The 24,561-nt window shown below is 45.6% G+C and overlaps 1 protein-coding gene across 1 annotated transcript in view; it reads left to right on the forward strand.

The window, feature by feature from the left end:
* Positions 1-24,561, forward strand: part of plcb3 (phospholipase C, beta 3 (phosphatidylinositol-specific)) — a 113,704-nt gene that overhangs the window by 45,490 nt on the left and 43,653 nt on the right. The window contains exon 3 of the mRNA XM_038996280.1: positions 18,378-18,446. Coding sequence (XP_038852208.1) covers positions 18,378-18,446 — 69 coding nt within the window. The remainder of the gene's footprint in view (positions 1-18,377; positions 18,447-24,561) is intronic.

Below are 24,561 nucleotides of genomic sequence, written 5' to 3' on the forward strand. Positions count from 1 at the left end.
GGGGATTCATCAGAGGAAATGACTTTACCCTAGTCCTCAGCAGTCCAATCCCTGTACCTTTTGAGGAATATCAGTCTGTCCCTGATGTTTTTCCTGGAGAGAAGTGGCTTCTTTGCTGCCCTTCTTGACACCAAGCCATCCTCAAAAAGTCTTCGCCTCACTGTGCGTGCAGATGGACTCACACCTGCCTGCTGCCATTCCTGAGCAAGCTCTGTACTGGTGGTGCCCGATCCCGCAGATGAATCAACTTTAGGAGACGGTCCTGGCGCTTGCTGGACTTTCTTGGGTGCCCTGAAGCCTTCTTCACAACAATTGAACCGCTCTCCTTGAAGTTCTTGATGATCCGATAAATGGTTGATTTATGTGCAATCTTACTGGCAGCAATATCCTGCCTGTGAAGCCCTTTTTGTGCAAAGCAATGATGACAGCATGCATTTCCTTGCAGGTAACCATGGATGACAGAGGAAGAACAATGATTCCAAGCACCACCCTCCTTTTGAAGCTTCCAGTCTGTTCGAACTCAATCAGCATGACAGAGTGATCTCCAGCCTTGTCCTCGTCAACACTCACACCTGTGTTAACGAGAGAATCACTGACATGATGTCAGCTGGTCCTTTTGTGGCAGGGCTGAAATGCAGTGGAAATGTTTTTTGGGGATTCAGTTCATTTGCATGGCAAAGAGGGACTTTGCAATTCATCTGATCACTCTTCATAACATTCTGGAGTATATGCAAATTGGCATCGTACAAACTGAGGCAGCAGACTTTGTGAAAATTAATATTTGTGTCATTCTCAAAACCTTTGGCCACGATAGTACAGGTCCTTGTATGAGTGGCAACCATTAACATGTGTAACAGACTCCATTACATTTGACTCGTGCGAGATACAAAACGGATCATGTTTTGCAGGGTACCAAAGTGCTGTCGTCACAGACAGACACATGCGCACACAGGTACGCACACACATACAGCTTTCTCTTCCTCGGTTTAGTGAAATTATTGCGTCATGCAGATCAGGGAAAGTGCACAGTATCAAATCCATTGTTTGAACGCTTCCCCCAAAGAGTGTGTGTGTGTGTGTGTGTGTGTGTGTGTGTGTGTGTGTGTGTGTGTGTGTGTGTGTGTGTTAGACAGTTAAGTATCAAGTATTATCTGAACTCTTACTCATAGCAAAAATAAACTGCATGCTTCTCTTTATGGAGTTTGTGTGTGTGTGTGTGCGTGCATGTGTGTGTGGTATCCCACTGTCAAACAAGTGAAATTCCAGCCCTAAACCTAATCTAACTGATTAGAAGGAACACGTGGAGAAAGAAGGAGAGAGTAAGTGAGTGAAGGAAGGAAGGAGGGAGAGCGAGAGATAGACTGAGAGGTTACAAAGCAGTACTGTGTGTTGACATAGTACAACATGATACTGTGAGTGTGTGTGTGTGTGTGTGTTTGTGTTACAACTTTGTTTGCGTGAGTGTATATTTTGTGTGCATTTATATTTGTGTGTGGGTGTAAGTATTCACCCCCTTGGATTTTTTCACATATTGTTGTGTTACAAAGTGGGATTGAAATTGATTTAATTGTAATATTTTTTTGTCGTTGATCTACACTAAATACTGCATAATGTCAAAGTGAAAAGAAAATTCTATAAATGTTTCCAAATTAATATTTTTTTTATAACTAAAATATATTTGTTGCGTAAATATACAGCCCCTTTGTTTTAGGCAAGCCTAAATTAGTTTGGGTGTAACAATTGGCTTAAAAGGATCGGACCATTTTTAAACATTCTCGGCTAAAATGACATACCCAAATCTAACTGCCTGTAGCTCAGGACCTGAAGAAGGATATGCATATTCTTGATACCATTTCAAAGGAAACACTTTGAAGTTTGTGGAAATGTGAAATTAATGTAGGAGAATATAACACATTAAAACATGCGTTTTTTTAGTTTTTTGTTCCATATTTGAAATGCAAGAGAGAGGCCACAATGTATTATTCAAGTTTAGGCGCAATTTAGATTTTGGACACTAGATGGCAGCAGTGTATGTGCAGAGTTTTAGACTGATACAATGACCCATTGCATTTCTGTTCAAAATGTTGTATCAAGTCTGCCCAAATGTGCCTAATTGGTTTATTAATACATTTTCAAGTTCATAGTATTGAATTTCAAGCACAAATTCAGCTACTAAGACCAGGGAGCTTTTTGAAAGCCTCATAAAGAAGGCCAATGATTGGTAGATGGGTAACAATAATGAATCCGACATTTAATATCTCTTGAAGCATGGTCAAGTTAATAATTATGCTGTGGATGATGTATTAAACTACCCAGATACATTTAAGATAATGTTGTCCCTCTGAAATGAGCTGCAGGACAGGAAGGAAACTGCTCAGGGAGGTCACCATGGGATTATCAGGGGCTCCTGAGTGGCGCAGCAGTCTAAGGCACTGCATCTCAGTGCTTGAGGTGTCACTACAGACACCCTGGTTCAAATCCATAGAGCGGTGCACAATTGGCCCAGTGTTGTCCGGGTTTGGCCGGTGTAGGCCGTCATCGTAAATAATAATTTGTTCTTTACTGACTTGCCTAGTTAAATAAAGGTAAAACATGTGAGGCCAATGGCAATTTTAACACAGCTACAGAGTTCAATGGTTGTGATGGGAGAAAACTGGGGATGGATCAACAACATTGTAGTTACTCCACAATAGTGACCTAAATCACAGAGTGAAAATAACATTATTTCATATACAGAATATGCGTGCAACAAGGCACTAAAGTTATACTGTAAGAAAACAAAAGGAATAACCTTTTGGGCCTAAATGTGAAGCGTTAGGTTTGGGACAAACACAACACATCACTGAGTAACTGCCTCATGATTTTCAAGCATGGTGGTGGCTGCATCATGTTATGAGCAATGTTCCCAAGGCACTGAGCAAATTTCAGGTCTGCTGAGCACAAACTGAGGCTGTTTAAGTTACAGTAATAACAGTGGCCGAGTAGGCTACTGTGGCTATTTGATCATGGTAGGCCACTCGATGTCCAGCATACCCATAACCAATGTTCCCTCTAAGCCCGCACGCAGGCCTATCAGAGTGGCCTACCATAAAAAACAATGGAGAAAATGCATCCCATAACTTTAAAAAAAATGTAGGGATTGACATTAACCTGTTTATCCACTTGTCCTTTGGACAAGGAGGTGACTAAAAATGTTGTGTTGTTTGATGCAAGAAACCACTTTAAAAAAATCTGACATATGATGCTACCCTCTGCCTATTTGCCACTTAGCTTATTCAAGCCTGTCTCAAAATACAACACTGTCCCTTTAAGACAGGAAAACTAGCTCTTTACCTGACTTGCTTTTCAAAGATGGATAGAAATGCACACATTTGTGCTCTTGTAGGAAGCAACCACTCCCCCATCCCTGACTAGAAATTAGCTATAACTGGACTAATAACCTACTTACTAGCAAATAATTTGAACACATGTACACACATGGCTACATGCAGCTCTTGATTTGATCTCAAAACTAACGCATCTACTTTTGATCACTCATACTGAAAACACAGTCCAGTTCAAAGTGAATGGCACAGATCAATATATGGCAATGGTCTGTTTGCATATAGGGATAATGTAGCTCTGATTGGTTATGGCGAACTGGTCTGTGTAGAGTATGGCCCGTGCCTGTCAATGCAATAGAATCCTATTCCAATGCGCTCTGCCTACAAGAAAATCTCTTGCATAGTTTGTTTTGTTTCGGTATGTTGCATTGAAAGTGGCTAATATTGTGTTGATTCGATCACAATTTGCACAGTAGAGGGAAACGTTGATAGTGTTAACTAAGGAGGAACACTGTAGGAAGTTGAGTGAAGTTCAATCTCGTGCTTCTCTGCACGGGCTGATATTTCTTCTGCGCGGCAATCTGGGGGGAGCTGCGTGCGGGCTTAGAGGGAACATTGGTTATGGGTATGCTGGACATCGGCAAAGACTGGGGAGTTTTTCAGGATAAAAATAAATGAGATTGAGCTAAGCACAGGCAAAATCCTAGAGGACAACCTGCTTCAGTCTACTTTACACCGGACATTGGGAGAGGAATTCACCTTTCAGCAGGACAATAAACTACAACACAAGGTCAAATCTACCAAGAAGACGGTGAATGTTCCTGAGTGGCCAAGTTAAATGTTTTACTTAAATCTGCTTGAAAATCTATGGTAAGACTTGAAAATTGCTGTCTAGCCATGACCCCCAACACATTGACAGAGCTTGAAGAATTATGAAAAGAATAATGGGCAAATATTGCACAATCCAGGTGTGCAAAGCTCTTAGAGAAGTACCCAAGAAGTCTCACAGCTATAAATGCTGCCAAAGGTGTTTCTAACATGCATTGACTCAGTGGGGTGAATACTTATCGAATCAAAGTATATTAGTAAGAGTACAGGTGGGCCTTCGCATTTCAGCAAACAAAGGAAAGGTGGGGTGCTCAACAACAATGACAAAAATCATGAGAAGGGCTTACCAAGAAAAAGTAAAAAATGACTAATTCAAAGCAGAAAGGAGTTGGAGCACTCAACAACAAAACACCTCAGATGTATTTATTTTAGCTCACTTTAATCCATTGTACGGGATGAGATCAGGTGACTGACGTTTCGACGTCAAGCTGACGTCTTCCTCAGAATGACCGTTTCACTTAGCTCCTATTTATACCCTTATGGCCCATTGATACACAAGGTAAATGGCAAAATATAGCACAAAATAATACTAATGATAAGATAAATGATGTGTCTTGTTAACCAATAGGCCATGTCAAAATACAAATAGGTGTCTGGAGTCACAGAGACCCCAAAAACCGAGGCAACCACATTATAGAAACGATGACATGTACATAACATTTGTGGTGCTACAATTAATAGAGCTTTGGATTTTGTATTCTTTCCTATTCTCGGGTGGTGAAGTATTGGTTGTGTTGTCACAATGTACACAAGTGTCACACTTCTTGGGTAGCTGCGTGCTGTGCGTAACCAAATCGACTAGATTGCGCGCACGGCGAAAACAAATGCGAGGGCAATGTTGTAAACTCGCATAGATTTGCATCGCTTTTGAGGATGTTATAGTGTTTCAATACAATGGATTTGACACGACAGGCACATGGGCTGTACTCAAACATGTATTCCTACTATGCGGCTTGCGGAAGATAGTACACTCCAAGTTCTTTTCTTTGTTTCTTTAAGATCCAAGAAGTTAATTTTTTCTTGACTTCTCTCTGAGACTTCTCTCTCTTTTGTTAAACTCCAAGCGGGCTGTCATGTGCCTTTTACTGAGGAGTTGCTTCAGTCTGGCCACTCTAGTATAATGGCCTGATTGGTAGAGTGCTGCAGAGATGGTTGTCCTTTTGGAAGGTTCTCCGAATCTCCACAGAGGAACTCTAGAGCTCTGTCAGAATGACCAACTCAGACCCATGACAAAGTCCAGGGAGATGTAGGAACAGGGATGGTGAGGGACAGGCAGAGGTTGGAGGAGACCAGCCGGAGCTTGTCGAGGAGTCTTGTTTTGTGCACGGCGGCGACGAATGCGCAGACGTCAGGGACCATGGTGGGCCACCAAAAGTGTCGTGACACAAAAGCCAGGGTCCGGAGGGAGCCCAGGTGGCAGGCCAGTCTGGAGGAGTGGGCTCACTCCAGGACCGCGGACAGACAGGACAGGCAAGGGTCAAAACCAGGAGGGTGAGAAAAAGTGAGACTGGGGAAAATTAGGAGCTGAGACAAAAAACACTGGTTGACTTGACAAACAAGAGGAACTAGCAACAGACAAACAGAGAACACAGGTATAAATACACAGGGTATAATGGGGAAGATGTGCGACACCTGGAGGGGAGTGGAGACAATCACAAAGACAGGTGAAGCAGATCATTGTGTGATATTATCCATTGCAGTGTGTAATACAACGTAGCCTAGTTTTATATACACCATCCCAACAGCGCAAGAACTTGAGAAGGAAGTACATTTTCTTAGAAATATAACTTTGCCCTGTGCTTCTCCGAACCTGCTCTTCTTGTAGCCTTGGGCCTACAGCCTATAGTATAGGCTATGGATCATTTGACTGAGACCACACTAGGCACACTTGATATTGTGCGCCCAGCAGAGAATCAGGGATGAGGGGCATCATCGGGCACACATCGAGATATAATAAGCAACTAATTCTCAAACCCTGCGCAATATGACATTTAATCAATTACAAAATAAATGACCCTCGCCCTGGACAAAACTTTAAAAAATACTAAACCCTCTCCCTGATGGAAATTGAAAAAGCATGACCCTCCCCCATTTTCCTCTGGGTAACAATTGTGTAAATTTCGATTGCTCCCTTAGACTGAGTGAGGCAAGATACACTCCCCTCCAGGCTAGTGTCGGGATACCAATTGAGTCACCTGTTTTCATCCTGTAAAATTAGCTAAAAGAAAAAAAATCTCAAATAGACCTTTTGGAAGTTTTTCTTGGTAAGCCCTTCTCAAGGTATATTAGTGTTTAAATTCTTACATTTTTTTCAAGAAATATACATTTCTGGGGGGGTATTACAGTGTTTTCTGTAGATCGTTGTCAAAAAATTACAATTTTATCCATTTTAATCCCACTTTGTGACACAAAATGTGAAGAAATCCAAGGGGGGATTACTTATTTTACCCACTGTATGTGTGCATCATTTGAAATGTGTTTGTGTGTGTGCCGCCAGAGGGGAAAAAATTCCAGATCACCTGTACTCCACACACAGAGACGTGTACAAAGCTCTCCTTGCCCTTCATTTGGTAAATCCGACCACAACTCTATCCTCATGATTCCTGCTTACAAGCAAAAAATTTAAGCAGGAAGCACCAGTGATTCGGTCTATAAAAAAGTGGTCAGATGAAGCAGATGCTAAACTACAGGACTGTTTTGCTATCACAGACTGGAACATGTTCCGGGATTCTTCCGATGGCATTGAGGGCTTTATCAATAAGTGCATCGAGGATGTCGTCCCCACAGTGACTGTACGTACATACCCCAACCAGAAGCCATGGATTACAGGCAACATTCGCACTGAGCTAAAGGGTAGAGCTGCCGCTTTCAAGGAGCGGGACTCTAACCCAGAAGCGTATAAGAAATCCTGCTATGCCCTGCGACGAACCATCAAACAGGCATAGCGTCAATACAGGGCTAAGATTGAATCGTACTACACCGGCTCCGATGCTCGTCTTATGTGGCAGGGCTTGCAAACTATTACAGACTACAAAGGGAAGCACATCCGCGAGCTGCCCAGTGACACGAGCCTACCAGATGAGCTAAATCACTTCTATGCTCGCTTCGAGGCAAGCAACACTGGGGCATGCATGAGAGCATCAGCTGTTCCGGACGACTGTGAGATCACGTTCTCCGTAGCCGACGTGAGTAAGACCTTTAAACAGGTCAACATTCTCAAGGCTGCGGGGCCAGATGGATTACCAGGACGTGTGCTCCGGGCATGTGCTGACCAACTGGCAGGTGTCTTCACTGACATTTTCAACATGTCCCTCATTGAGTTTGTAATACCAACATGTTTCAAGCAGACCACAATAGTCCCTGTGCCCAATAACACGAAGGCAACCTGCCTAAATGACAACCGACCCATAGCACTCACGTCCGTAGCCATGAAGTGCTTTGAAAGGCTGGTAATGGCTCACAACAACACCATTATCCCAGAAACCCTAGACCTACTCCAATTTGCGTACCGCCCAAACAGATTCACAGATGATGCAATTACTATTGCACTCCACACTGCCCTTTCCCACCTGGACAAAAGGAACACCTATGTGAGAATGCTATTCATTGACTACAGCTCAGCGTTCAACACCATAGTACCCTCAAAGCTCATCACTAAGCTCAGGATCCTGGGACTAAACACCTCCCTCTGCAACTGGATCCTGAACTTCCTGACGGGCCGACCCCCAGGTGGTGAGGCTAGGTAGCAACACATCTGTCACGCTGATCCTCAACACTGGACCCCCCCAGGGGTGCGTGCTCAGTCCCCTCCTGTACTCCCTGTTCACCCACGATAGGAAGGAGGTCAGAGACCTGGCCGGGTGGTGCCAGAATAACAACCTATCCCTCAACGTAACCAAGACTAAGGAGATGATTGTGGACTACAGGAAAAGGAGGACCGAGCACGCCCCATTCTCATTGACGGGGCTGTAGGGGAGCAGGTTGAGCGCTTCAAGTTCCTTTGTGTCCACATCCCCAACAAACTAGAATGGTCCAAACACACCAAGACAGTCGTGAAGAGGGCACGAAACAGCCTATTTCCCCTCAGGAAACTAAAAAGATTTGGCATGGGTCCTCAGATCCTCAAATGTTTCTACAGCTGCAACATCGAGAGCATACGGACTGGTTGCATCACTGCCTGGTACGGCAATTGCTCGGCCTCCGATCGCAAGGCACTACAGAGGGTAGTGTGTACGGCCCAGTACATCACTGGGGCAAAGCTGCATGCCATCCCGGACCTCTACACCAGGCGGTGTCAGAGGAAGGCCCTAAAAATTGTCAAAGACCCCAGCCACCCAAGTCATAGACTGTTCTCTCTACTACTGCACTGCAAGCAGTACCTGAGTGCCAAGTCTAGGACAAAAACGCCTCTCAAATTTTTTTACCCCCAAGCCATAAGACTCCTGAGCAGGTAATCAAATGGCTACCCGGACTATTTGCATTGTGAGCCCCCCCAACCCCTCTTTTACAATATTGCTACTTTCTGTTTATCATATATGCATAGTCACTTTAACTATACATTCATGTACATACTACCTCAATTGGCCCGACCAACCAGTGTCCCCGCACATTGGATAACCGGGCTATCTGCATTGTGTCCCACCACCCGCCACCCACCACCCGCCAACCCCTCTTTTACGCTACTGCTACTCTCTGATCATCATATATGCATAGTCACTTTAACCGTATCTACATGTACATACATACTACCTCAATCATCCCGACTAACCGGTGCCTGTATGTAGCCTCACTACTTGTTATGCTGGTGAATGAGGACCCAAAAGCGACGTAATAGAAACAGAGTCTTTATTCCAGTATTAAACAAACAATGATTCTCCTGGATATTATCAAAGGTAAATCCAAAACAGGAAACTGAAATCCTCTCGTCAGTAGAGAGGAACGACTGGAGACGCGACCACAGACTGCAGGTCGCTTCAGGAAGGCACAGGCCGTAGCTGACATAGACACCTGCTCACACGCAGCATCTGAAGAAGGCAAAAACACGACAGGGCGGAACAAGGACACAGAACAGCAAACATCAAACAAGAATCCGACAAGGACAGAAGCGGAAAACAGAGGAAGAAATAGGGACTCTAATCAGAGGGCAAAATAGGGGACAGGTGTGAAAGAGTAAATGAGGTCGTTAGGAGAATGAGAAACAGCTGGGAGCAGGAACGGAACGATAGAGAGAGAGAGCGAGAGAGGGAGAGAGGGAGGGGGAGAGAGAGGGATAGAAAGAGGGAAAGAACCTAATAAGACCAGCAGAGGGAAGCACAGGGACAAGACATGATGATCAAAGACAAAACATGACAGTACCCCCCCACTCACCGAGCGCCTCCTGGCGCACTCGAGGAGGAACCCTGGCGGCAACGAAGGAAATCATCAATCAACGAACGGTCCAGCACGTCCCGAGATGGAACCCAACTCCTCTCCTCAGGACCGTAACCCTCCCAATCCACTAAGTACTGGTGACCACGTCCCCGAGAACGCATGTCCATGATCCTCCGTACCTTGTAAATAGGTGCGCCCTCGACAAGGACGGGGGGGGGGGAGGGAAGACGAACGGGGGCGCGAAGAAAAGGCTTGACACAGGAGACATGGAAGACAGGGTGGACGCGACGAAGATGTCGCGGAAGAAGCAGTCGCACAGCGACAGGATTGACGACCTGAGAGACACGGAACGGACCAATGAACCGCGGAGTCAACTTGCGAGAAGCTGTCGTAAGGGGAAGGTTACGAGTGGAAAGCCACACTCTCTGACCGCGACAATACCTAGGACTCTTAATCCTACGTTTATTGGTGGCTCTCACAGTCTGCGCCCTGTAACGGCAAAGTGCAGACCTGACCCTCCTCCAGGTGCGCTCACAACGTTGGACAAAAGCCTGAGCGGAGGGAACGCTGGACTCGGCGAGCTGGGACGAGAACAGAGGAGGCTGGTACCCAAGACTACTCTGAAACGGAGATAGCCCGGTAGCAGACGAAGGAAGCGAGTTGTGAGCGTACTCAGCCCAGGGGAGCTGTTCTGCCCAAGACGCAGGGTTTCGAAACGAAAGGCTGCGTAATATGCGACCAATCGACTGATTGGCCCTTTCTGCTTGACCGTTAGACTGGGGATGAAACCCGGAAGAGAGACTGACGGAAGCACCAATCAAACGACAGAACTCCCTCCAAAACTGTGACGTGAATTGCGGGCCTCTGTCTGAAACGGCGTCTAACGGGAGGCCATGAATTCTGAACACATTCTCAATGATGATTTGTGGCGTCTCCTTAGCGGAAGGAAGCTTAGCGAGGGGAATGAAATGTGCCGCCTTAGAGAACCTATCGATAACCGTAAGAATCACTGTCTTCCCCGCAGACGAAGGCAGACCGGTAATAAAGTCTAAGGCGATGTGAGACCATGGTCGAGAAGGAATGGGAAGCGGTCTGAGACGACCGGCAGGAGGAGAGTTACCTGACTTAGTCTGCGCGCAGTCCGAACAAGCAGCCACGAAACGGCGCGTGTCCCGCTCCTGAGTAGGCCACCAAAACCGCTGGCGAATAGAAGCAAGCGTACCCCGAACGCCGGGGTGGCCAGCTAACTTGGCAGAATGAGCCCACTGAAGAACAGCCAGACGAGTAGAGACAGGAACGAACAGAAGGTTACTAGGACAAGCGCGCGGCGACGCAGTGTGAGTGAGTGCTTGCTTTACCTGTCTCTCAATTCCCCAGACAGTCAACCCGACAACACGCCCTTCAGGGAGAATCCCCTCGGGGTCGGTAGAAGCCACAGAAGAACTAAAGAGACGAGATAAGGCATCAGGCTTGGTGTTCTTATTTCCCGGGCGATAGGAAATCACGAACTCGAAACGAGCGAAAAACAACGCCCAACGAGCTTGACGTGCATTAAGTCGTTTGGCAGAACGGATGTACTCAAGGTTCTTATGGTCAGTCCAAACGACAAAAGGGACGGTCGCCCCCTCCAACCACTGTCGCCATTCGCCTATGGCTAAGCGGATGGCGAGCAGTTCGCGGTTACCCACATCATAGTTGCGTTCCGATGGCGACAGGCGATGAGAAAAGTAAGCGCAAGGATGGACCTTATCGTCAGAATGGAAGCGCTGGGACAGAATGGCTCCCACGCCCACCTCTGAAGCGTCAACCTCTACAATGAATTGTTTAGTGACGTCAGGAGTAACAAGGATAGGGGCGGATGTAAAACGCTTCTTGAGGAGATCAAAAGCTCCCTGGGCGGAACCGGACCACTTAAAGCAAGTCTTGACAGAAGTCAGAGCTGTGAGAGGGGCAGCCACTTGACCGAAATTACGAATGAAACGCCGATAGAAATTAGCGAAACCGAGAAAGCGCTGCAACTCGACACGTGACTTAGGAACGGGCCAATCGCTGACAGCCTGGACCTTAGCGGGATCCATCTGAATGCCTTCAGCGGAAATAACAGAACCGAGAAATGTGACAGAGGAGACATGAAAGGCGCACTTCTCAGCCTTCACGTAGAGACAATTCTCTAAAAGGCGCTGGAGTACACGTCGAACGTGCTGAACATGAATCTCGAGTGACGGTGAAAAAATCAGGATATCGTCAAGGTAAACGAAAACAAAGATGTTCAGCATGTCTCTCAGTACATCATTAACTAATGCCTGAAAGACAGCTGGAGCATTAGCGAGACCGAACGGCAGAACCCGGTATTCAAAATGCCCTAACGGAGTGTTAAACGCCGTTTTCCACTCGTCCCCCTCTCTGATGCGTACGAGATGGTAAGCGTTACGAAGGTCCAACTTAGTAAAGCACCTGGCTCCCTGCAGAATCTCGAAGGCTGACGACATAAGGGGAAGCGGATAACGATTCTTAACCGTTATGTCATTCAGCCCTCGATAATCCACGCAGGGGCGCAGAGTACCGTCCTTCTTCTTAACAAAGAAAAACCCCGCTCCGGCGGGAGAGGAAGAAGGCACCACGGTACCGGCGTCGAGAGAAACAGACAGATAATCCTCGAGAGCCTTACGTTCGGGAGCCGACAGAGAGTATAGTCTACCCCGAGGGGGAGTGGTCCCCGGAAGGAGATCAATACAACAATCATACGACCGGTGAGGAGGAAGAGAGTTGGCTCTGGACCGACTGAAGACCGTGCGTAGATCATGATATTCCTCCGGCACTCCTGTCAAATCACCAGGTTCCTCCTGAGTAGAGGGGACAGAAGAAACAGGAGGGATAGCAGACATTAAACACTTCACATGACAAGAAACGTTCCAGGATAGGATAGAATTACTAGACCAATTAATAGAAGGATTATGACATACTAGCCAGGGATGACCCAAAACAACAGGTGTAAAAGGTGAACGAAAAATCAAAAAGGAAATGGTCTCACTGTGGTTACCAGATACTGTGAGGGTTAAAGGTAGTGTCTCACATCTGATACTGGGGAGAAGACTACCATCTAAGGCGAACATGGGCGTGGGCTTCCCTAACTGTCTGAGAGGAATGTCATGTTTCCGAGCCCATGCTTCGTCCATAAAACAACCCTCAGCCCCAGAGTCTATCAAAGCACTGCAGGAAGCAGCCGAACCGGTCCAGCGTAGATGGACCGACAAGGTAGTACAGGATCTTGATGGAGAGACTTGAGTAGTAGCGCTCACCAGTAGCCCTCCGCTTACTGATGAGCTCTGGCTTTTACTGGACATGACATGACAAAATGTCCAGCAGAACCGCAATAGAGGCAAAGGCGGTTGGTGATTCTCCGTTCCCTCTCCTTAGTCGAGATGCGAATACCTCCCAGCTGCATGGGCTCAGTCTCTGAGCCGGTGGGAGGAGATGGTTGAGATGCGGAGAGGGGAAGCACCGTTAACGCGAGCTCTCTTCCACGAGCTCGGTGACGAAGATCTATCCGTCGTTCTATGCGGATGGCGAGTGCAATCAAAGAGTCCACGCTGGAAGGAACCTCCCGGGAGAGAATCTCATCCTTAACCTCAGCGTGAAGTCCCTCCAGAAAACGAGCGAGCAACGCCGGCTCGTTCCAGTCACTGGAGGCAGCAAGAGTGCGAAACTCTATAGAGTAATCCGTTATGGATCGATCACCTTGACATAGGGAAGCCAGGGCCCTGGAAGCCTCCTTCCCAAAAACTGAACGATCAAAAACCCGTATCATCTCCTCTTTAAAGTTCTGATAATCGTTAGAACACTCAGCCCTTGCCTCCCAGATAGCTGTGCCCCACTCCCGAGCCCGACCAGTAAGGAGTGATATGACGTAAGCGATCCGAGCTCTCTCTCTTGAGTACGTGTTGGGCTGGAGAGAGAACACAATATCACACTGGGTGAGAAAGGAGCGACACTCAGTGGGCTGCCCAGAGTAACATGGTGGGTTATTAACCCTAGGTTCCGGAGACTCGGAAGACCAGGAAGTAGCTGGTGGCACGAGACGAAGACTCTGAAACTGTCCAGAGAGATCGGAGACCTGAGCGGCCAGGGTCTCAACGGCATGACGAGCAGCAAACAATTCCTGCTCGTGTCTGCCGAGCATTGCTCCCTGGAACTCGACGGCAGTGTTGAGAGAATCCATAGTCGCTGGGTCCATCTTGGTCGGATTCTTCTGTTATGCTGGTGAATGAGGACCCAAAAGCGACGTAATAGAAACAGAGTCTTTATTCCAGTATTAAACAAACAATGATTCTCCTGGATATTATCAAAGGTAAATCCAAAACAGGAAACTGAAATCCTCTCGTCAGTAGAGAGGAACGACTGGAGACGCGACCACAGACTGCAGGTCGCTTCAGGAAGGCACAGGCCGTAGCTGACATAGACACCTGCTCACACGCAGCATCTGAAGAAGGCAAAAACACGACAGGGCGGAACAAGGACACAGAACAGCAAACATCAAACAAGAATCCGACAAGGACAGAAGCGGAAAACAGAGGAAGAAATAGGGACTCTAATCAGAGGGCAAAATAGGGGACAGGTGTGAAAGAGTAAATGAGGTCGTTAGGAGAATGAGAAACAGCTGGGAGCAGGAACGGAACGATAGAGAGAGAGAGCGAGAGAGGGAGAGAGGGAGGGGGAGAGAGAGGGATAGAAAGAGGGAAAGAACCTAATAAGACCAGCAGAGGGAAGCACAGGGACAAGACATGATGATCAAAGACAAAACATGACACTACTGTTATAGCCTCGCTACTGTATATACCCTCGCTACTGTTATTTTTCACTGTCTTTTTACTGTTGTTTTTATTTCTTTACTTACCTATTGTTCACCTAATACCTTTTTTGCGCTATTGGTTAGAGCCTGTAAGTAAGCATTTCACTGTAAGGTCTATACCTGTTGTATTCGGCGCACGTGACAAATACACTTTGATTTGATTTGTGTGTGTGTGTGTGTAACAGTATAACTTTAGTCCGTCCCCTCGCCCCGGGCGTGAACCAGGGACCCTCTGCACACATCAACAACAGTCACCCATGAAGCATCGTTACCCATCGCTCCACAAAAGCCGCGGCCCTTGCAGAGCAAGGGGAACCACTACTTCAAGGTCTCAGAGCAAATGACGTCACCGATTGAAAGGCTATTAGCGCGCACCACCGCTAACTAGCTAGCCATTTTACATCCGTTACACTCACCCCCCTTTCGACCTCCTCCTTTTCCGCAGCAACCAGTGATCCAGGTCAACAGCATCAATGTAACAGTATAACTTTAGTCCGTCCCCTCGCGCGAACCAGGGACCCTCGGCACACATCAACAACAGTCACCCACGAAGCATCGTTACCCATCGCTCCACAAAGGCCGCGGCCCTTGCAGAGCAAGGGGAACCACTACTTCAAGGTCTCCAAGCAAGTGACATCACCGATTGAAAGGCTATTAGCGCGCACCACCACTAACTAGCTAGCCATTTCACATCCTTTACATGTGTGTGTTACTCAAAATATGACTTTGTTTTTACGCGGTTGTTTTGCTGTTTATAAATTATGATATAATATAATTTAGTCATAATACTGTCTATCTCCCTCCCTTGTCTCTCTGTCTCCCTCCTTCGCTCTCTGTCTCCCTCCTCTTTACCATTCGCCAACATCCTCATGCTTTTCTCTCGGTAGAGAGAGAGAGAGAGAGTGTAAAGGAGATGTGGATTTGTAGTGTAAATTAAAGAAGCAGGAAATTGGAGAAGAGACAGAGAGAGGTAACAAGGATATAAAGTGTCCACTGCAACACTCTTCCCTCCCTCCTCACCTAGACAGTGGTTGGCACCTATCCAGGTAGAAGTTGTAGACTCAGCTCTAGGATCAGCTAACCTTATCCATTAGTTACTTTCGTGGGAAAAGCATCAACACAGCTTTGTCTAAGGCCAGCTTCACCCACCCCCTCTATTCTTACAAGGAAGAAATTATGGTTGCCACCGACTTATTAGAGGAAGTTGTGTGTGTGTGTGTGTGTGTGTGTGTGTGTGTGTGTGTGTGTGTGTGTGTGTGTGTGTGTGTGTGTGTGTGTGTGTGTGTGTGTGTGTGTGTGTGTGTGTGTGTGTGTGTGTGTGTGTGTGTGTGTGGTTATAGGTGAATAGTTTGTGTCTAGGGGAGGAGAAGTAACCAGCTCCAACTTACCCTATCACTTTTTCTAGTGACGCCATGTGACATTTAATAGCTGCACTGATTGGGCTATATTTGTCTTAGACAGAGAGACCTCAAATCCCAAGACACACACACACAGCGGTGTGAGAGGAAAGGTGTGGTCCCTCCATCATTGTTTTATTAGAAGGAGAAAGAACAAGGGAGGTATGGTTGGAGGAGAAAGAGATCAAGGGAGGAGGAAGGAGGAGAGGGCTGAACTTTCTGGACTTTTCTTTTTCCAATCTGTGCTAGAATAGACCCAGGTAACATGGGATGTCCTCGAGGCACTAAAAAAAGTTTCCATACATGTCCCACATGTTGGTCACTCTGATTCTTCTTTCAGGTATAAGGACATATGAATAATCCAGAAAATTTGACAGACACATGAGAGCAGGTCCTGTTTCAATTGTTCCATAGGAACCTCACAAATAGCAGACTTAAACACATGGAACTCCCACATTAGAAGCCACATTATAAAATTGATGGTTCGAGCCCTGAATGCTGATTGGCTGATATTAAACCGTATACCACGGGTATGACAAAACATGTATTTTTACTGCTCTAATTACATTGGTAACCAGTTTATAATAGTAATAGGGCACCTCAGGAGTTTGTGGTATATAGCCAATATACCATGGCTAAGGGCTAATTCAGAGACTCCGCATTGCGTCGTGCATAAGAACAGCACTTAGCCATGGTATATTGGCCATATACCACACCCCCTTGTGCCTTATTGCTTAATTAGAATACATCAATAACAATCCATCCAATTTGGAAAAGATTCAAAATCCAACTATGTTATCTTTCTACCATCTGAAATATGTCTGTATCTTACAGGCCTACACATAGGCCTATTATTCCAGTGTGTGAACTGTAGTAGAATGCTGTCACAATATAAAAATGCATTGAATAATACAGTCTAGCTAGAATGACTTTCTCTCTGTCCCCCTCTCTATCTCATTTTCTCCTTCTCTTTCCCTAACATATAGTAGTAGTAATGATAGAAAAGGCTTACTATTACACACTGAGCCAACAACATGTACAGGCCAATATATGCCTGGAATGTGTGCCTGGAACGAACGAACAGAGAGAGAGAGACCCTCTGTTACACAACAAGTCAGAACATTTGGAGGATATGTCAGCTTGCTGCATCACTGTGGAGTGTTTGTGGGCGGGTGTGTGTGTGAACTTGTGTGTGTGACCCAAGAGCCCTGGTATTTACCTGGCCATTTAGATCTGTGATTAGTGGTCTCTCTAACACACATACTCCACATGTGGGATGGACTCTTGGCGGTTGGTTAGCTAGCGAGTCAGTTGCCGTGGTTTCCAGGGAGTCGTCATGCCGATGTTGTAATGAAACCAAGGCCTCTGGGAGAGGTGTGTGTGTGTGTGTTTGCCTCAGGGAGAGAATATAAATGTCCTAACGACCCAGAAGCATTGTCCCCAGGAAGTAACATTTACGCACAGGCCAATCAGGAACGACCGGCTGCACCAGAAACAAATCCCATTGGTCTGCTGGTCCTGACCTCCAACCTTTCATGACCGCTACTCTGGAAAGATGTCTGGATGGAAAGAGAGAGGGAGGAAGAGAGGGAGAGTGAGGGAGTCAGATAGAGAAATACAGTCAGGACGACCTTCAGCTTAACAGCACAAATATTTAGTGTGGCCTCGACTCTGTTTATGGTGCCCTTTACGAGCATGTTGCCCCCCCTTTCTCTCCCTCCCTCTCCTTCTTTCTCTCCCTCCTTCCTCCTCTCCCTCCCTTTTTCTTCTTTCTCTCTCTCCTTTCTTCCATCCATCCTTCTCTCCTTCTCCTTTCTCTCTCCCTCTCTCTCACATCTTCCTTCCCCATTTCCTTCTCTGTTTCCTATCCCTCTTTCCGCCTGATGTCCAGTCTTTCTCAGACTATATCCCAGACCTACAACCTAGCCCCCAGTCGTGTACACTGTTATGTTCATTGTCTGTCAGTGTGACTTTGAACAGCCATAGAAGGTGCCCGGAAACCTCAAAGCTTATAGCTGCTCCGCTTCACATACTGTTTATGTCTGTGAGAGAGGGATGAAAGGAAGATGAGAGGTGGGAGAGGTGGATGAGAGGATAGAAAGAAAGGATCTGGGGTTGGAAGAAAGGGGAGGGGGGGGTATACAAAAAGGTTGAGGGGATAGAGGAGGGATTGCATGAGGGACAGGAGGAGAGGGGTTAGAAATAATGTATGAAGGGTTGGAGGAGTGATTGAGAAGTAATGGGGTGAAAAAGAAGAAGGCTTTTAAGCTCTGTAGTAAAAAGCATTAAAAGCTTAATTTCTATTTCACTCCTCTTCCTTTTCTTTTTCTATTGCTCTATTGTTCTCTGTCCTGCTTCTTCTTACTTGTCTCACTGTATGTCTCTCTCACTATCTCTCTCTGTTTCTGTCTTTGTCTGTCTGAAAAACCTTTTTCAAGCAATGTATGTGGGACTGAGTATTAACATGCTTTATCTGTATCCCTTTCTGTCTTTATTTCTCTCTCTCTCACTCTCTCTCATTCTATAACTCCATATCTCTCTCTTTTTCAGGAAGTGGAAATTCTTGACATTAGCCAGATAAGAGACACCAGAACGGGGAAGTTAGCCAAACTACCAAAGGTGGGTAACGTGTATGTGTGTTTTCATTTCCCGTTGCAAAATGTTTTGCTACATTTTGATATGGTTGTACGGTGTGCACTTTATGAATACGGGCCACAACGATGATCCTATCACAGCTGTGGATAGAGAATACGTCATGGGATACATTTGATTTACATTACATTTGACATTTTGGAGAGTTCGATGTGACCAATGATTATACATACACTAGATGACTGATAGGTGGCGCAGTGTTGAAGCCACCGTGCCTCCATCTTGGCACTCCCCCACCATTTTAAACTATATTTTGGAAGCTATAGAAATGCATTAATGTCTGCATATATTTTTGCCACATTTATTCTATTACAGACACCTTAATATACAGTACCAGTCAAAAGTTTGGACACACCTACTCATTCCATGGTTTTTCTTTATTTGTACTATTTTCTACATTGTAGAATAATAGTGAAGACATTACAACTATGAAATAACACATATGAAATCATGTAGCAACCCAAAAAGTGTTAAACAGAACATATATTTGATATTCTTCAAAGTAGCCACCATTTGCCTTGATGACAGCTTTGCACACTCTTGGCATTCTCTCAACCAGCTTCATGAGGTAGTCACCTGAAATGAACTTCAATTAACAGGTGTGCCTTGTTAAAAGTTCATTTGTGGAATTTCTTTCCTTCTAAATGTGTTTGAGCCAATCAGTTCTGTTGTCACAAGGTACGGATGGTATACAGAAGATAGCCCTATTTGATAAAAGCCTAAGTCCATATTATGTCAAGAACAGCTCAAATAACAAAAGAGAAACGACAGTCCATCATCAATTTAAGACATGAAGGTCAGTCAATACCGAAAATGTCAAGAACTTTTAAAGTTTCTTCAAGTGCAGTCGCAAAAAAAATCAAGCACTATGATGAAACTGGCTCTCATGAGGACCGCCACAGCAAAGGAAGACCCAGATCCTCTGCTACAGAGGATAAGTTCATTAGAGTTACCAGCCTCAGAAATTGCAGCCCAAATAAATACTTCACAGAGTTCATGTAACAGACACATCTCAACATCAACTGCTCAGAGGAGACTGCGTGAATCAGGCCTTCATGGTAAACTTGCTGAAAAAAAAACACTACTAAAGGACAGCAATAAGAAGAGACTTGCTTGGGCCAAGAAACACGAGCAATGGACATTAGACCGGTTGAAATCTGTCCTTTGGTCTGATAAGTCCAAATTTGAGATTTTTGGTTCCAACCGCCATGTGTCTGTGAGACGCAGAGTAGGTGAATGGATGATCTCCGCATGTGTGGTTCGCACCGTGAAGCATGGAGGAGGACGTGTGATGGTGCTTTGCTGGTGACACTGTCAGTTATTTATTTAGAATTCAAGGCACACTTAACCAGCATGGCTACCACAGCATTCTGCAGTGATACACCATCCAATCTGGTTTGCACTTAATGGGACGATCATATTTTTTTTACAATCAGGACAATGACCCAAAACACACACACAGATTGATGGAGTGCTGCATCAGATGACCTGGCCTCCACAATCACCCGACTTCAACCAAATTGAGATGGTTTGGGATGAGTTGAACCGCAGAGTGAAGGAAAAGCAGCCAACAAGTGCTCAGCATATGTGGGAACTCCTTCAAGACTGTTGGAAAAGCATACCTCATGAAGCTGGTTGAGAGAATGCCAAGAGTGTGCAAAGCTGTCATCAATGCAAAGGGTGGCTACTTTGAAGAATCTCAAATCTAAAATATATTTTGATTTGTTTAGCACCTTTTTGGTTACATATGATTCCATATGTGTTATTTCATAGTTTTGATGTATTCATTATTATTCTACAATGTAGAAAATAGTAAAAAATAAAGCAAAACCCTTGAATGAGTAGGTGTGTCCAAACTTTTGACTGGTACTGTATACTTTGAAATGATATTATGTGAGCTAAAAAATATATGAAAACATTTCCTTAAAGTATACTTTTTTGAGATTACTAATGTTACTTTCCCCACTACAACAAAAAAATACTTAAATAAACTAAAAAAAACAATGTCCTCTCACTGTCAATTGCGTTTATTTTCAGCAAACTTAACATGTGTAAATATTTGTATGAACATAACAAGATTCAACAACTTAGACATAAACTGAACAAGTTCAGTCAGTTTCTGGTGTGGCCACCAGCTGCATTAAGTACTGCAGTGCATCTCCTCCTCATGGACTGCACCAGATTTGCCAGTTATTGCTGTGAGATGTTATCTCACTCTTCCACCAAGGCACCTGCAAGTTCCTGGCCATTTCTGGGGGGAATGGCCCTAGCCCTCACCCTCTGATCCAACAGGTCTCAGACGTGCTCAATGGGATTGAGATCCGGGCTCTTCGCTGGCCATGGCAGAACACCGACATTCCTGTCTTGCAGGAAATCACGCACAGAACGAGCAGTATGGCTGGTGGCATTGTCATGCTGGAGGGTCATGTCAGGATGAGCCTGCAGGAAGAGTACCTCATGAGGGAGGAGGATGTCTTCCCTGTAACTCACAGCGTTGAGATTGCCTGCAATGACAACAAGCTCAGTCCGAAAATGCTGTGACACACCGTCCCAGACCATGACGGACCCTCCACCTCCAAATCGATCCCGCTCCAGAGTACATGCTTTCGTGTAACGCTCATTCCTTCGACCATTAACGCGAATCCGACCAAGAGCACTTTTTGCCAGTCCTGTCTGGTCCAGCGACGGTGGGTTTGTGCCCATAGGCGACATTGTTGCCGGTGATGTCTGGTGAGGACCTGCCTTACAACAGGCCTACAAGCCCTCAGTCCAGCATCTCTCAGCCTATTGCGGACAATCTGAGCACTGATGGAGGGATTGTGTGTTCCTGTTGTAACTCGGGCAGTTGTTGTTGCCATCCTGTACCTTTCCCGCAGGTGTGACGTTCGAATATACCGATTCTGTGCAGGTGTTGTTATACGTGGTCTGCCACTGCGAGGACGATCAGCTGTCCTTCCTGTCTCCCTGTAGCGCTGTCACATCTGCAGTCCTCATGCCTTCTTGCAGCATGCCTAAGGCACATTCACGCAGATGAGCAGCAACCCTGGGCATCTATATTTTGGTGTTTTTCAGAGTCAGTAGAAAGGCCTCTTTAGTGTCCTACATTTTCATAATTGTGACCTTAATTGCCTAACGTCTGTAAGCTGTTAGTGTCTTAACGACCGTTTCACAGGTGCATGTTCATTAATTGTTTATGGTTCATTGAACAAGCATGGGAAACAGTGTTTAAACCCTTTACAATGAAGATCTGTGAAGTTATTTGGATTTTTACAAATGATCTTTGAAAGACAGGGTCCTGAAAAAGGGACGTTTCTTTTTTTGCTGAGTTTATATGTATTTTTTTCTTGAAACATTTAATTGAAATACTGTAGAATTCCATTCATTCCTATTGAGTACCACAGGGTGAGTAATAGTTTCTATAAAACCTGGCGGTCAGACAGGGAAATGGTTTTACTATTCATTTTTCCCATAGAGGATTTTAGAAACACTTAAAATAAGGGCTGTTTCGTGTAGGCTTACCCTGGCATGATGTTTTGATAACCGTGTAAATCTCTCATATTGATAAAAGTCACCTGTCCGAGAGAGATTTACATCGTTATCAAAACGTCACGCCAGGGTAAGCCTACACAAAACACAGCCCTTATTTTAAGTGTTTCTAAAATCCCCAATGGAAAAAATTAATGGTGGAAAAACGATTGGAACCATTTCCCTGTTTGACTGCTAGGTTTTATGGGTATTATGACACCTCCACTGTGGGGCTTTATGGTGTGTGCCAATATGGCTGACCGGTGGCTTCAAAGCTTCTCAATGGCCAATACATAGCATCAGCAATCCAGGGTTTATATATACATCATTGGATATGACACATGCTTGCTTCATACTGGTCCTCAGTGCAAGGTGTTGTGTAGAAAAGGGTTTCCAGTTGTCACTCTGCTTGTCTGGTTGCACACACACACACACACACACACACATACACACACACACACACACACACACACACACACACACACACACACACACACACACACACACACACACACACACACACACACACACACACACACACACACACACACACACACACACACACACACACGCTGCCAGCAACATCTGTGTGTGGGTGTCTGACAGTTGATTATCTCAGTCCCCTTTGGACCCTCAAACAAGGGAAAGGGAGGGGACACAAATACACACACACTTTCACAGGAAATTATGTAAACAGAGACAGTGGCACAGGAAGTAGTTGATTAAGCTGCGGGCATAGGTCACCCTCAACATTCCCCTTAACCACAGATCTAGGATCAGCTTCTCTTACGCCCAAGCCTAACCTTAATCACTACACGCTAGAATAGAAAACTGACCTTAGATCAGTGTCATCCTTCTCCATTGTGCAAGTTTGTGTGACGCTAAACTCATTGCTGTGATCTGCACATACACACGTTTTTTTTCTTTTTTTCTCACAGAATCATTATTGTCCCAAAATGCTGTTTGCTTTGTTCTAAATACATACAGTATATATACAGTGGTGCAACTTTCACTGGGGACAGGGCCACATTCTGAAATTGAATTGTTGTCCACCCCCAGTTTTATCATTGGATGGTGATACAAAACGAGGCAACGATGTGCTTTAGGACCATGAGGATGCCTCTGAGCGGTCGGGTAGGCTGTTTACATAATGTTGCTGCTACCGTCTCTTATGACCGAAAAGAGCTTCACCTCAAATCGGACGAGGAGTTCTTCTTCATTGAGTTGGACGCAAGGGATATACTGCAGACACCCGACCAGGCCCCGATCCCCGTAATTCGCTGGAGAAGGAAACTGAGATTTCGAGGCAAAAGATCAGCGTGACTTGCGAGGATCAGGTGACGAGTAGCTAATCTGCCCTTGCCTTCCGTTCTGCTAGCTAATGTTCAATCGCTGGAAAATAAATGGGACGAACTGAATGCACATATATCCTGCCAACGGGACAGTAATAACTGTAATATCTTATGTTTCACCGAATCGTGGCTGAACGACGACATTAAGAACATACAGCTGGCGGGTTATACACTCTATCAGCAAGACAGAACAGCAGCCTCTGGTAACACATGGGGCAGGGGGCCTATGCATAAGCTGGTGAACGATATCTAAGGAAGTCTCAAAGTTTTGCTCTCCTGAGGTAGAGTACCTCATGATAAGCTGTAGACCACACTATCTACCTAGAGAGTTTTCATCTGCATTTTTCGTAGCTGTTTACATCCACCACAGAGCGAGGTTGGCACTAAAACCGCACTCAATGAGCTGTATTCTGCCATAAGCAAACAGGAAAACGCTCATCCAGAGGCGGCACTCCTAGTGGCCGGTGACTTTAATGCAGGGAAACATAAATCAGTTTTACCGAATTTCTATCAGCATGTTAAATGTGCAATTAGAGGGAAACATTTCTAGACCATCTTTACTCCACACACAGAGACATGTACAAAGCTCTCCCTCGTCTTCCATTTTGCTAATCTGACCATAACTCTATCCTCCTGATTCCTGCTTACAAGCAAACATTTACGCAGGAAGCACCAGTGACTCGGTCCAAAAAAAAGTGGTCAGATGAACAGATGCTAAACTACTGGACTGTTTTGCTAGCACAGACTGGAATATGTTCCGGAATTCTTCCGATGGCATTGAGGAGTACACCACATCAGTCACTGGCCTTATCAGTGACTGTACGTACATACCCCAACCATAAGCCATGGATTACAGGCAACATTCGCACTGAGCTAAAGGGTAGAGCTGCCGCTTTCAAGGAGCGGGACTCTAACCCAGAAGCTTGTAAGAAATCCCGCTATGCCCTCCGACGAACCTTCAAACAGGAAAAGAGTCAATACAGGACTAAGATCAAATCGTACTATATCGGCGCCGATGCCCGTCTGATGTGGCAGGGCTTGCAAACTATTACAGACTACAAAGGTAAGCAGAGCCAAGAGCTGCCCAGTGACACGAGGCTACCAGATGAGCTAAATAACTTCTATGCTTGCTTCGAGGCAAGTAACACTGGAACATGCATGAGAGCATCAGCTGTTCTGGATGACTGTGTGATCACGCTCTCCGC

Source organism: Salvelinus namaycush, chromosome 6, assembly GCF_016432855.1.
Source record: "Salvelinus namaycush isolate Seneca chromosome 6, SaNama_1.0, whole genome shotgun sequence".
NCBI lineage: Eukaryota > Metazoa > Chordata > Actinopteri > Salmoniformes > Salmonidae > Salvelinus > Salvelinus namaycush.